Below are 14,105 nucleotides of genomic sequence, written 5' to 3'. Positions count from 1 at the left end.
CAGTCACTTCAACAATCATTGGCAGGAGGTTGTTTAATAACATTCGTAAGAGATTGAAAGACAGGGGAACAAACACCAGCAAGCACTTGAGGTTTGCCATTGATCCGCCCCCTGTATAATGAGGCGGTGTTTGCCAAGCTATTTTCTCTCCTCTTGGATGAGGTTGGAGTCAAATGAGCCTCGGGGTCATCCTCGCAAAAAGACTTAGTGAGGGTTGCGCTTTTCAATTTCTCCCCCCAGCCCCTCGTCATTTCCTTGCAGATTCGTCACCCATCCACACGGGAGTGGACAATCATTAACCTTTACCCCGTGTGCACAAGAGGTTAGCAGGTTCTGGCAGGTTATGTACAGCACACACGCCAGGCACCAGTTTAAAGGTTAAACTGCATGAATCCAGGGCTGGTGCTCTTGTACTTTTTGAAATTCTCCTCATCCCCTCCTGAAGGTGTTAACTCCTTTAGGAAGCCTGATTCTGGGTGGCGGCAGCTTTCAATACATTAGGGGTTTTTCTATGAACTATCAAACTGGAGTGTCAGGTGGCTGGTTGACCATGAGGGGCCTCACAGCTGAGCACTTACCTGATGCTTACAGGTGTACTTTGAGTACCCGGGCTCCGATGAGCCACGGTATTTTATTTTTCCATAATGATACATAGGATCAGGAGTTGGCCATTCAGCCCCTCGAACCTGTTCCACCTTTCAATTGGAGCCTGGTTAATTTTCAATTGACCCCCCCAGCCTCAAACTGCTCTTTGATGGAGAGAGTTTCAGATTTCCGCTACCCTTTGCGTCAAGAAGTGCTTCCTGGCGTCACCCCTGAGTGCTCTGGGAACATGAGTTCAAATCCCACCATGTCTACTGGTGGAATTTAAATTCAACTAATAAAATCTTGCAATTGAAAGCTAGTCTCAGTAATGGTGACCTCACTGATTGTTATGCAAGCCCATGTGGTACATCAATGCCCTTTAGAGAAGGAAATCTCCTGTCCTTACCCCGTCTGCTGTAACATTGTTTTAAAATATAGAACAAGGAGCAAACAGCTCACGTAGGAATTCTGTTTCTACAATAGTATAATCGAGAAATTCCAAGCAAAGCCCAGTTAGAAACTTTGGCTGCTTTTAAGATGCAAGACTGTGCCCAGGAACCACAGCTGAATAGCTCAGCTTTAATCCCACCCCATAGCCAAATAACTCAGCTGTGAATCACCCCTTGCTCAGCTCTGATTCCTGCCATGGCCGAATAGCTCAGCTGATGTGCACAGAATAGCCAAATGCAGCTGGCACTAAAGAGCATAAGACAGGTCGACAACTGGTGTGTGAAGAGCAAAGTTTTATTGAGGTGAATTTTCACCAGGACTGACTAATTAAATGGGCAAGTCTGCAAAGCTCTTATCTCAGTACATCATTGGCTCGGGATGATGGGAGGGGAACAGCAATATTTAGCTTCAAGGGTAAAACACTGGTTCCAGGCCTTTCTTTCCATTGGTTTGCAATGGAGAACAGGGTCCAGCTTGTGTTATTAATTCTGGTCACTGGCAAGTTACAGCATTACGATGGAACGAGTGAGCTGTTGCTGTGCTGCACCTTTACCTGAAGGCCCAGTCGGACTCTCTTGATCACTGCAGATGCAGGGAAGGTCGTCTGCACCTTTGGGACAAGTGTGCTGTTCACAACACCCCCTTCTGGGCCAATCCATGCAGTGTCTTGTTTGATACGAGAGACAACAGCAAAATAGAGCGGGAAGTCCATGGAGACAATGCGGCAGATTCTCTTCCTCTCCAACTCCTCGGGGCAGTCAAGGTCTGTGTGAATACAAACCAGAGTCAGCATCCAACACCACATTTATTACTGGGTCCAGTACTAGCATGGCTACATCATTGGGAAAGTAAGACAGAGACAGTGGTGCAGCGGACGAGTAATCCAGAGGCCCAGGTAACGCGGGTTTAAATCCCACCACGGCACCTGGTGCAATCTGAGCTCAATTCGTAAATCTGGAATATAAAACTTGTCTCAGTAATGGTGACCATGACAACTATCATCGATTGTCGTAAAAAAAAACCCATCTAGTTCACTAATGCCCCTTTAGGGAAGGATATCTGCCGTCCTTACCCCAGTCTGGCCTACATGTGATTCCAGACCCACAGCAATGTGGTCGACTCTTAACTGCCCCCTGAAATAGCCGAGCAAGCCACTCAGTTCAGATGGACAACAGCCAGCGGCCTCGCCAGTGACACCCACGTCCCATGAAAGAATAAATTCCCAAGAACAGGAGCTCGCCATTTGAATTCAGTTTAATAAAAATCTGGGATATAAAGCTGGCATCAGTGAGCGCAAACCTTTAGGATTGCCCTAAAGACTGGTACGTCCTTTTGGGAGGGGGGGAGGTGCTGCTGTTCTTGCTCCGTTGGCCTAAAGATGAGCCCAGTCCCACATCAACTTGACTGACTCTTTGCCGCCCTCTTAAGGGCTTTAGCAGTTCACTCAGTTGGGAAAAAACATTGCCCTACTACACCTAACAGGGCAACTGGGGGCTATAAAGTTCCTTTCCTGTGAACCCCCTGGCTGGAATCTCAGGAAATCCCCAGCAGGAGCAGCTATTCGTCTGTGTTTGCTGCCAACGTTAGCCAGATATGGGCCTGAATTTTCTGGATGGCGGGGGCGCTGCAGTGGACAGAAGAGGAACTACACCAACTTGCCTGAGCCTCAGTGCCAGAGCTGGAGGGTAAGGTTAAGTGGAAGGGGTCCCAGGGCAGGGAGGGTCCAGAAGGCCTGGGGCTTCGCAAAGGGGCCGATTGGGGTCTCAGGGGAGAGGCTGGTGGGGGAAGGGAGGTCTGGAGGTCACCAGTCCTTAAGGGGCGAGCTCCCCCAGTCAGAAGGGGGCTTCTCATGGAGGCTCCCCCACCACCCCCACCACCTTCCCACTCCCGCCAGCTCCCCACCATCTCCCTTCCCACCCGAGATCTAATTTTGATTCTTTCTGGCCTTCACCCCCCACGGACGTTCAATGTTCCCACCAGCCTAAAAATTGAGGCTGGGCGGGAAAAGGCCCTTAGCGGCCATTAATTGGCCACTTAAGGACTTCGACTGGGGCATGGGCGGGGTTCCCGCCTGAGGCCTTGTCCGCCCGTGTAAAATCGCTGTGTGGTTGGGGCGTGTGGGAACCCAGAGGGAATCCCACCCCATTCAGCTTCCGACTCTCCCCCGCCAACACCCACAGCCCACCTAAAAACCCAGCAGTAAAATTCAGGCCCCGGTTGAATCAAAATTAGATCCAAGCATCAGTGAGGAATTGTGGGCAAAAAGGGAAGCGTTAGTCAACGCTGCTAAGTATTTACCCCAGCAGGGAAAGAGGGCTTTTAGTCTGAGGTGATTTGATCTGTCAAAGCCGCAAATAACTCTCAAAATTGACTCTTCGAAGCTATTGTTACTGAACTGAAACTGGAAGTTGCTGCTGCTGTAAAGTGTAAACCTATCACCGGCTTATTGCAGTTTGACTGAATTACTCCAACTGCTTCCAGCTACTTGGGGTTAAGGTTTATTTGACCAGATTCCACATCCTCTTCCGCTTCCCTACCCCCAAATCTACACACACTTGCACCTTCATCCATTCCATTCAGCAGTTCTTCCAGCTGCTCCATCCCATAACGATTCCGGTGGTCTTTCCATGTTGATCCGTTCTCGCTGCGCAGGACCACGATCTCCCGGTCTGTATGTTCCATTGAGGCAAAATGTGGAATTTCCACAATAACCGGCCTAGGCAAAGACAGAGACACAAGGGAGAAAGGGAAAACGTGAGAGGCGATGAGAGACGAAACAGAAAGAGAGAGGCAAAGGAGAAGGAGAGAAAGCGAGGGACAATGAGAAAGGATAGAAAGGGAGAGAGAAAGGTAGAAAGAGAAAAAGATGGAAAGATAGCAAGAGAGAAAAAGTACAAAAGAATGGGGGAGAGAAAAAGATGGACAGGAAACAAAGCAGAAAAAAAGAGAAGCATTTAATCTTCAGATTTACCTTTGAATTGAATGGCTCAACAGTCTTCAATTGGGAGAATTTTCTTACACGTCTGAAAGACCCCACCCCCACCTGGTCAGTTTTCCACTGCCACTCACCATTCCCTCAAAATCACCCACAGCTACTTACCCCAGGAATTGGGTCCCAGCTGGTCCCAGTGATATCACCCGGCTTCCCAATCCCTCTCCTTCCACCAGTGGGGGAGGGCTGACCGGTTTCTGAGACTTGACCAGCCGGCAGGTGATGCGCGTTGGAGCATTGCACGTTCGTGGGGGGATGATCACTCGCATTCCGTTGTGTCGGCTTCCTCGCATCGAGCCTCCCCGTGCATCAACCATAAAACTCACTAGGAATCTGCCAATGAGAGAGAGCAGATGACGTGAGTCAAACAGGAATAATTTCCATGGTTAGCGGGGGAATCCTGGCATATTGCAAAAGGCCAGCTTAGAGGCAAGATTCATGGGGCAGATGACCAAGATCAATAGTGGGTACTCGGAGGGAAATGAGAAACAGGAGGAGGCCATTCAGCCCCTCAGACCAACTCCACCATTCAATTAGATCACGGCTGATCAGTATCTCAATTCCTTTTATACCATTTTTCATCCATATCTCTCGATTCCCTTACGTATCAATCTCAGTGTTGAAATATCCAATTGTTCCAGCATCCACGCCCTTTTTGGGGAGGGTGTTCCAGATTTCCACCACCACTGATCTTGTTCCACAATGGCCAAATTCCAATCTTGAAGCACAAAGCCTGTCTCATTATTCCTGATCGGCCTAATGCGTTCACTTTTAAAAATATTCTTTTGTGGGATGTGGGCGTCGCTGGCTGGGCCAGCATTTATTGCCCATCCCCAATTGCCCTTGAGAAGGTGGTGGATAGCTGCCTTCTTGAACTGCTGCAGTCCACGTGGTGTAGGTACACCCACAGTGCTGTTAGGGAGGGAGTTCCAGGATTTTAACCCAGCGACAGTGAAGGAACGGCGATATATTTCCGAGCTGGGATGGTGAGTGACTTGGAGGGGAACTTGGTGGTGTTCCCATGTGTCTGCTGCCCTTGTCTTTCTAGATGGTAGAGGTCATAGGTTTGGAAGGTGCTGTGTAAGGAGCCTTGGTGAATTCCTGCAGGGCATCTTGTAGATGATACACACTGCTGCTACTGTGCATTGGTGGTGGGAGTGAATGTTTGTGGATTGGATGCCAATTAAGCAGGCTGCTTTGTCTTGGATAATGTCAAGCTTCTTGAGTGTTGTTGGAGCTGCACTCATCCAGGCAAGTGGAGAGCATTCCATCATACTCCTGACTTGTGTCTTGTAGATGGTGGACAGACTTTGGGGAGTCAGGAGGTGAGTTACTCTCTGCAGATTCCTAGCCTCTGACCTGATCTTGTAGCCTCAGTATTTATATGGCTAGTTCAGTTCAGTTTCTGGTCAATGGTAACCCCCAGGATGTTGATAGCGGGGGATTCAGTGATGCTAATGCCATTGAATGTCAAGGGGTGATGGTAAGATTCTCCCTTGTCGTAGATGGTCATTGTCTGGCGCTTGTGTGGTGCGAATGTTACTTGTCACTTGTCAGCCCAAGCCTGGATATTGTCCAAGTCTTGCTGCATTTGGATATGGACTGTTTCAGTAACTGAGGGGTCACGAATGGTGCTGAACACTGTGCAATCATCAGCGAACACCCCCACTTCTGACTTTATGATGGAGGGAAGGTCAATGATGAAGCAGCTGAAGGTGGTTGGGCTGGGGGGACAGTACCCCGAGGAACTCATTATTATTTGTAAAGAGCCCTGACTGCAGTATCAGAGAGCCCTGACTGCAGTATCAGCTTACAGACTCAACAAGTATTGTATAAACACAGATCCCCAAAACCCAGCTCGTTCATCCAGTGCTGCAATGTGGCACAGCTATGAAGAAAAATCCTTCTTTCCAACCATTTCCATTGCTCCACCTTCATCCTCCAGCCACACCAGCCCTACGAATTTACAGTGGAAATGGTGAAATTCATTTGATTACAATTCTTCCCACAATCAGAGAGAGATATTCCAAGCTGTGATGCTTTTAACTAAAGGTTATATTGATGGTTGAAAGCTTTTGCGATCATTTTGTAAATAAGCAGAGTCTGTCAGCGCGATATATTAGGAGAGAGATTAAAATGAAGCTGAGAGAGAATGAGATACTCCAAACACTGGAGATTTGGAATATTTCTTAGGATTTGCATTGCAGCTCAGCAATAAAAGCAAACTTACCAACTCTTTAGCAGTTGGCCACCTCACTGAGTATGTTACCATAGCTATAGGGCATGTCTACGTGTGGAATAAAAATAGGTAAATTCGCCCCATTCATGACCGTGTGTGCCACACCTACTCTGTACACACTGTCCGATAGCTGGAATTCACTCCAATTGGGCATTGCATTGCTTGACTTTTTTTTAACCAAATCTTGTGTAAGTGACATTCACTAAATGTTGGCATTGTTTTCCAATCTCGTACCCGTGGGGCTGGGTTTCCCCCTTCTGCTTCTTCACATGGTCAGCGTACATGAGATCACAACACTCATGTCCGTGCTAATTCCTGTAACCGTGGGTTAAGGTTGGGCCCAGTATCTTTCACACTTATCTGGTAATGTGTGCTGGGTGACATTACAACGCTAACTCCTATACATGTGAACTGTGGACCAGTGAAGTGACAATGAAATTAACTTTTCACGTACTTCCTTACAGCACCCAGTCTTTTCTGATGGGGGAGGGGCAGGGGGCTATCCTCTTTAGGAACAGCAGGAGGTCATTCAGGCCCTCGAGCCTCTTATGCCATCCTATTCGCTCAAGGCTGGTCTGTATTTCAGCTCCATTTACCTGCTCTGGTTCCGTAACCTTTACGGAACAAAAATTTATCAGTCTCAGTTTTGAAATCTTTAACCGACTCAAATGAGTCTCAGTAGCTGTTCTGTGGAACAGAGTTCCAGTTTTCCATCATGCTCAGGTGAAGAAATGCTTTTTGACATCACCTCTGAATGACGCAGTTTGAATTTTAATTGTTAAATGTGCCCCTTGTTTGGGACTTGCCCCACCAGAGGCAATAGTTTCTCTCTATCCTTTAAACTTCTTAACATTTTTAGTAGATCACCCCTTCATCATCTATACTCAAGTAAACACAAACCTATTCTATGCAACTTCTCCTCATGATTTAACCCATTTAGCCCTGCTATCAACTGGGTTGGTGTTCGATAATAAAACACTGAAAGGTGTCACTTCATGAAGTTTTCAGTTAATTTTTAAATTTGCATCTCCCACTACCATTGAAGCACCTATCATGACCATAACACATGTATTTCAATCTGGCCGTTGACCTCAGCCTCTATACCTACCCTGTCCCATGATGCTAAGACCTGTACTCCAATCTGCCCTCTGACAACAGGCCCTGTTCCAAGTCTACCCTCTGACCACAGGCCCTGTTGCTTTAGTCTGCCCTCTGACCACGGATCCTATTCCAAGTCTACGCTGTGCCCTAGGCCCTGTTCCTAGTCTTCCTTGTGCCCCCAGGCCCTGTTCCTTGTCTGCCCTGTAACCCCAGGCCCTGTTCCTAGTCTGCCCTGTTTTCCCAGGCTATGTTCCTAGTCTGCCCTGTAACCCCAGGCCCTGTTCCTAATCTGCCCTGTTATCCCAGGCCATGTTCCTAGTCTTCCCTGTGCCCCCAGGCCCTGTTCCTAGTCTGCCCCTATGACCCCAGGCCCTGTTCCCATTGTGTCCTGTGACCCCAGGCCCTGTTCCTAGTCTGCCCTATGACCCCAGGCCCTGTTCTTATTCTGTCCTGTGACCCCTGGCCCTGTTCCTATTGTGCCCTATATTTCCAGGCCCTGTCCCTCGTCTGCCCTGTGACCCCAGGCCCTGTCCCTCATCTGCCCTGTGACCCCAGGCCCTGTTCCTAATCTGCCCTGTGACCCCAGGCCCTGTCCCTCATGTGCCTTGTGATCCCAGGCTCTGTTCCTAGTCTGCCCTGTGACCCCAGGCTCTGTTCCTAGTCTTCCCTATGACCCCAGGCCCTGTTCCTCTTCTGCCCTGTGACCCCAGGTCCTGTTCCTAGTCTGCCCTGTGACCCCAGGCCCTGTTTTGACCTCAGACCCTAATGCAGTGTTGGGACCTGGAATTAGATGATACAGTCTCAGCCTTGCTGACCGGACAGGATAAAGTTCACAGCTGGAGGTTTGAGAGGCAGAGACAGGAGGAGCAAAGCTGCGAGGAAAGGAAAGTGCTCTTGAAAAATCGCAGGCTTAGACATGGCCACCTGCTGCTTTTCTGGCCTCACTTACCCGGCCCGGACAGGTTTGGCAACAGGAGTGATATTATAGGATGTTTCCACAGCTGGACTGCTGGTGGACATGCTAATAAAACAGAAAGGAGAGAGAGGCTGCATGATGCAAGATGCTGACTTTTCTCTCAGGCTCACTTCCCTCAGAGGGAAGGCACTGAGCACCTTCAATAATACCAAGACAAAATAAGAAAGCGTGAGAGAGGGAGCCTGTACAGGGTAACCTGCACGTTTCCCCTCCAATCTCACTTACCCAGGAAGGACAGTGCTGTCACTGGGACTGTCCAGAGAACTCGTACTGTCGTACCTTTCAGAAGCTGGATTGCTGATTTCACTAATGAAAATAAAATGAAAGAGATACTCCGTCAGGTACTCCAGACTAACTTTCTTCCAGCCCCCACTTCCAGACTGATTCTGGAGAGGATGTGGACTAGTGACATTTTATTCTCTGAAAAGGTGGAGAATGAGATGACAAGTACACTGAGAGCTCTCAAACACACAAGTGCCACTTACCCTGTGTGGATGGGGCTGGCGATTGGGCTGATGTTATCAGATGTCTCTGTTGCCGGGCTGCTGGGTGTGAAGGAATCTTCGTCAACGTCCTTGGACACGGAGATGGAATATTGTTGCTGCTGCTGCACACACACAATTTACAAAGAGGAGACATTAAGAAATCCTGAACTGACACAAGGTAGTCAGTCAGTCCAGTCCACTCCACAAAGACTATACGTAACCTGCCACTAAATGGACTTCATCCACCTTTCAATCTCCTGGGGAGAAGCTCGCTGGCTTCCAGGCAGTCCAACATTCATCCCAGGCTGGCTACCAACTGCAGGTGACACACCTTTGACCACAACAGGCATCGTGTTCTATGCCGTGGAGGAGGCACCCGCAATGACCAGTGAAGGCTCGGAGAGTGAAAAGGGCAGAAGCTTTGCAAACGCCTTTGGGTTGAGAATCTTTCCCAGCTTGTCTCTGCCTGATCTGGAGATGAGGTGGGACAGAATTCCGAGGCGGAATGCTCAGAGTGAGGTTGGATGGGGCTTCGGGTTATTCCTTTTCCAGGTCCGAGTGCCTTGTTTGCACTCAATGCTGCATCCATTGCGCTGGGACTGGGGGTTCCTCACTCAACAAGAAAAAGGAGAGTGTGAACTCAGAGAGCTGAGCTGCATCTCAACCAACTCAGTGAACATTCTGTCCGTGAGGAATTAGATAATTCCTCCTTTCAAGTCCCCCTGCCTATGGGCTCCCACCAATAAACAGTCACCAGGAGTCGGAGAGTCCATTGTCTCCGATCTCTTTCCTCTCTGGGAAAATGCCTAACTCCTGCCTGTGCTGGCCCCAATGCAGGCATTATTGAGATTAGGCTCCAGTGAGTGTGCAGGGTTTACCATGAACCCACACCTCAGTGTTGCTGTATTTGGGGCTCCAATTGGTTTCACAGCCACGACTGCTCAGTTCCTTCATGCGAAGAGTGTTCTTAGCATCAATCTGAGTGGGGGCAAGAGCTTGCAAGCAGCAAACCAGACAAATAGCTACATATAGATATCCACTGTACAACTGTTGGGCTTTGAAGACCCTGAGTTCAAGTGCTTCATACGCATGGACAACTACTCTCCAAACTGGAGCATGCAAATATGTTAAAAGTCATTGGGTATCATTGCTGACACAAAGGTCTAGGTTCAGATGTTCAAATGAGAACATCCAATTGGATAGAGCCCTTCACCCTTACACCTGCAACCCCTCCCATGTTAAGTGGTTGATGATACAAGTCAGGCTGCAGCATACTTCAGGTTGGATCGTTGTGGGGATTGAGGACTGGCGCCGCGAGTGAACAGGAATTATGTGGGAGAAAATTCCAAAGGAACCACCAGAAAGAAAAGTCCAGGTGAGGAGGATACACACACGGACACAACTTAGAGGGTGACCTTTCCAGCCCTGTGATCAACATTCTCATATGACTTTTGAGCTTCCAGACATCCAATTGAACAAGGGCATTGGGCAAACACTTTACATACCTGCAGTGACATCATACCTGCTGTGCTTGGACTGGAACTTGGTCCTTTGCAGTGTCGATTTCTGGAGCAGCAAATGACATTCTGTGTATAGCGGGAGAGCTGGACCTAGAAAGAATGATAAACACAAAAGAATCTCGTACCATTTTTCCCTTAATGTCCCTCCCTCGTCCCTCCATCAGCTCCAAAATACAACCCAGACTATTCCTCCTCTTAATATCCTCACTGGATCGGTTGGCATTCCTGGATATAGTCTTATCTCTTTACCTGGGTTACACATGCGAGGAGCCCAAATGTAAAGGATCTGAAAGATACTCAGCACGCTGATACACGGCCATGGAATGTGACTGATGGGCTGAGGTCGTGGTGCTGGGATAGGTCAGCATGTCGTGCAGTGTCCCCTCACCCCCAACAAATGCAATCAACCTTACACGTCAAAGTCAGCGGCCTTTTTTGCAGACAGGAAGTCATCTTCGTGCTCCTTCGAGTCATCCATTTTCAGGTATTTGTCTGCAGGTGCATCTTCCCCTATAGATCAAAGGAGGTTAAGAGGTCACCGATTATTGCTCTCAGATCTCCGCAAAGACAGATATTCCTTGCCTCACAATTCCATCCGATTTCCTTTCCCTCTTCGGACCAATCCTTCCTGTACTTTGTTCCTCGCTGCTAGGCAAGCAACTGCCCCAATGTCATTGTCTACTTGGAATCCCATAAACAATTACAATGAGTGTTTTGACTCGAAAAGAGTTACAATGAGTTGGCAAGGCAACAGGTCAGCTGATGGTTAAAGACCCTCCCCCCTCTTCTGCAGATGGTAAACATGCGCCAAGTGAAGCAGTATCTAGGTTGTGCGGGATCTTAGTACCAGATATGCTAACAAAGAAATTTCTAAACCACACGACTTAAAAATATCTCCCCAACAGAAGCTTCAGTAAACAGCCAGTTAACTCCCCACCTTCCCAAAGCTGAAAATGGCAGCAACACATTAGAACATTGAAGAGTTCCCAAAGCTGGAGAGAGAGTGAACTGTAATGTGAACACAGCTCATGATGGAATGGAGAGGAACACAAGATGTTTTTGTTCTCAACTGGTTTCAGCATGAAGCAGCCTGGGATGGGATTTTGCCCCAATTAGATCAGCGTTTGGCACAATGATAGGTATTTGAAGCAAAAAGCATACTCCTACCTAGGAGAGTGCGGGGGTTTCCTAGGAAGCAAGAGGAGCAGCATTTAGACCCTTCATCAGAACACACACAACTCCGATCAGTTTTTAAAAAAATATGTACCTCAATCAGCATACCCTGTGAACGGTGCAACAAAGTATTAGGCTGGAGTCCTGAATGTACAGACAGAGACATCTTGTGAACGAGGGGCACAGCGTGAGTCTTCCTGACAGCCATCGCCTGGTTTCCAGCCACCGAGAGGCCTTGTGAAAGGCACACACTGTAACACCGTTGCTAACACATTCCAATTCTGGCTCTCCTGTGGCAGCTACTTTCGCCAGTTTACAGCATAGAGTCACTGCACACAGAACAGCAGACCCAGAGGCACAGCCCAGTGACAGAACTCAATGTCTGGGACCAAAGATTGAGAAGGCTGAAGGATGAGAAATCTGGACAGCTTGCACCTAACAGAGCGTTTTCACAGTACTTGTTACTGATGCTCTGTCTCCCTGTCTAATCATGTTTGGCTCAAATTCAAAAAGACTTTGCTCAAGTTCAGTGGACAAACATCTTGCATTTGCCAAGCCACAACTAGCTAATATCTTATCAAGTTGATTTTTAAGAGTGGCATCTCTCTTTCCCCTTAACTGTTTGTCTGCACGACTCCCACTTGGATTCCTTCCGCATGCCCTGCTTTCTACCTTTTTCTGTCTGCTTGTGTGTGCCTCTCACATGTTTTTATCATCTCATTTATGTCTCCAAAGTTTCCCGTTCTCTCATGTTCTCCGATTATCATTCTGTTTGCCTTTTAACTCTTTTTTTTCTTTTATCAGACTTTCTTCCTCCCACTGTTCCCCCCCTTGTCTTCTATGTGTTTTCACTCTCTCTATAAGCCTCTCACACACACTTTCCTCTCCTAGTTGGTGTTGTCTCTAACTTGCAGTTGCCAAGTTATAAGTATTTATTGACGCATGTTCCCAGGTGATGAGGTGCTCCCACCTACACAATGAATTCCACTTGGTAAAGACCACTTACCCGTTGAAGGAAAGAAAAATAATTGCCAGGAAGAACTGTCAATGTGTCAATTTGAATGCCAAGCATCTCAGTGCCTGGTGACAATGTAATCCACACCACACATCAGGCCAAAGTGATGAAACATCGTCACCAAGGGAACACATTGAATCAATGAATTACATCAATTTGTGTTGCCTGTTCTCGATGGACATATCTGCAATCACACATACTTTGAGACATATCTGAGAATTTTTTGACTTGTCAACAGTGTAATTTTTCTGCTATTTTGGAAAATTATTCAAAAGATCATTATATATTTATATTATATATTAATGGTGTCAACAATTTGGCCTGTCTATGGACTTGGCTATTTTATGGTGTTTTCCAATTTGTACTTATTTATACAAATAATCTTTGTAGTTAGATGATGATTTCAGGTTTAAAAGTTAACTCGTGAACAAATCCCTTTCCGAATATATCTTACACCGTGTCCCAGATGGGGCTAGTTTTGTGGTAATGCACACTCTCTGCCAGTGCTTTCACTGGTTCAAGTCACGCCGACAACTCACCAAACAGCACTCTCACATTTCCAAGCTGCAATCCTGTTAACAGCTCATGGGCAGCCGTCCACTCCAGAAATCCCAGCCTCGAAAGAGGCATTAAGGCACAAAGGGAGACAACGCTCCAAACCGTTTGGACACCGAGGCTAGTTATCACAATTTCAAACATAAGACCTCATTTTTGGGGCATTAATTCTGTGTGTAGCTGTACAAAATGATATGAGCAGACCCTTCTTCTCAAGTTACTATTTGGATAAGAAACTCCCCCTTCTTACCAGCACAGAGGCTGCTCACCCACACTTATTAAGCCATTGAAACACACAAGACACGAATTGTGCTGAAGACCTTTGACCATGCTTGGGAATCACTCCTGGGGTCTTTCCACACACGCTATTCTCTGCAATCATTTCTGGCTTTGTGTTTCCTCTCTTCCTGCACGGTGCACACCTTCTGTACCTCTTCCTTCCTTTGACTCAGTGACAATGGCAGAAACTTCATCTGCCTTGGTCCTAATCTTTGGAACCCAATCGCTAAGACTCTGCCTTGAAAAAGGTCCACTGCTGTCACTGAGCTTTCAGAGCCCCCTACCCTCCCCGCCAGCCGACCCCCCCTTAACCCTAACCCTAACAGAGGGATCTGTGTGTACCGGTCCACAGGTCACTGAAAGTGGCAACGCAGGTGAATAAGATAGTCAGGAAGGCATATGGCATGCTTGCCTTCATTGGCAGGGGTATTGAGTATAAAAGCTGGGAAGTCATGCTGCAGCTGTATAGAACCTTGGTTAGGCCACACTTGGAATATTGCGTGCAATTCTGGTCACCACATTACCAGAAGGATATGGAGGCATTGGAGAGGGTGCAGAGGACGTTTACCAGGATGCTGCCTGGTCTGGAGGTTATTAGCTATGAGGAGAGGTTGGAGAAACTCGGATTGTTCTCACTAGAGCGACGGAGATTGAGGGGCGACTTGATAGAAGTTTACAAAATTATGAGTGGCATGGACAGAGTAGGTAGTCAGAAGCTTTTTCCCAGGGTGGAAG

General features: G+C 47.7%; 1 protein-coding gene across 1 annotated transcript in view; it reads right to left on the bottom strand.

Moving 5' to 3' along the window:
• LOC144694910 (ankyrin-1-like) overlaps window positions 1–14,105 on the bottom strand; it is a 198,923-nt gene that overhangs the window by 53,951 nt on the left and 130,867 nt on the right. The window contains exons 23-30 of the mRNA XM_078565662.1: window positions 10,762–10,858; window positions 10,351–10,438; window positions 8,829–8,950; window positions 8,569–8,649; window positions 8,317–8,388; window positions 4,136–4,360; window positions 3,597–3,751; window positions 1,589–1,800 (exon numbers count right to left, since the gene is read on the bottom strand). Of these exons, the coding sequence (XP_078421788.1) occupies window positions 1,589–1,800; window positions 3,597–3,751; window positions 4,136–4,360; window positions 8,317–8,388; window positions 8,569–8,649; window positions 8,829–8,950; window positions 10,351–10,438; window positions 10,762–10,858 (1,052 nt within the window). The remainder of the gene's footprint in view (window positions 1–1,588; window positions 1,801–3,596; window positions 3,752–4,135; window positions 4,361–8,316; window positions 8,389–8,568; window positions 8,650–8,828; window positions 8,951–10,350; window positions 10,439–10,761; window positions 10,859–14,105) is intronic.

Source organism: Cetorhinus maximus, chromosome 20 (genome assembly GCF_964194155.1).
Source record: "Cetorhinus maximus chromosome 20, sCetMax3.hap1.1, whole genome shotgun sequence".
Lineage (NCBI taxonomy): Eukaryota > Metazoa > Chordata > Chondrichthyes > Lamniformes > Cetorhinidae > Cetorhinus > Cetorhinus maximus.
The sequence above is the reverse complement of the archived record's forward strand: the minus strand, read 5'-3'. Positions and strand labels throughout refer to the sequence as shown.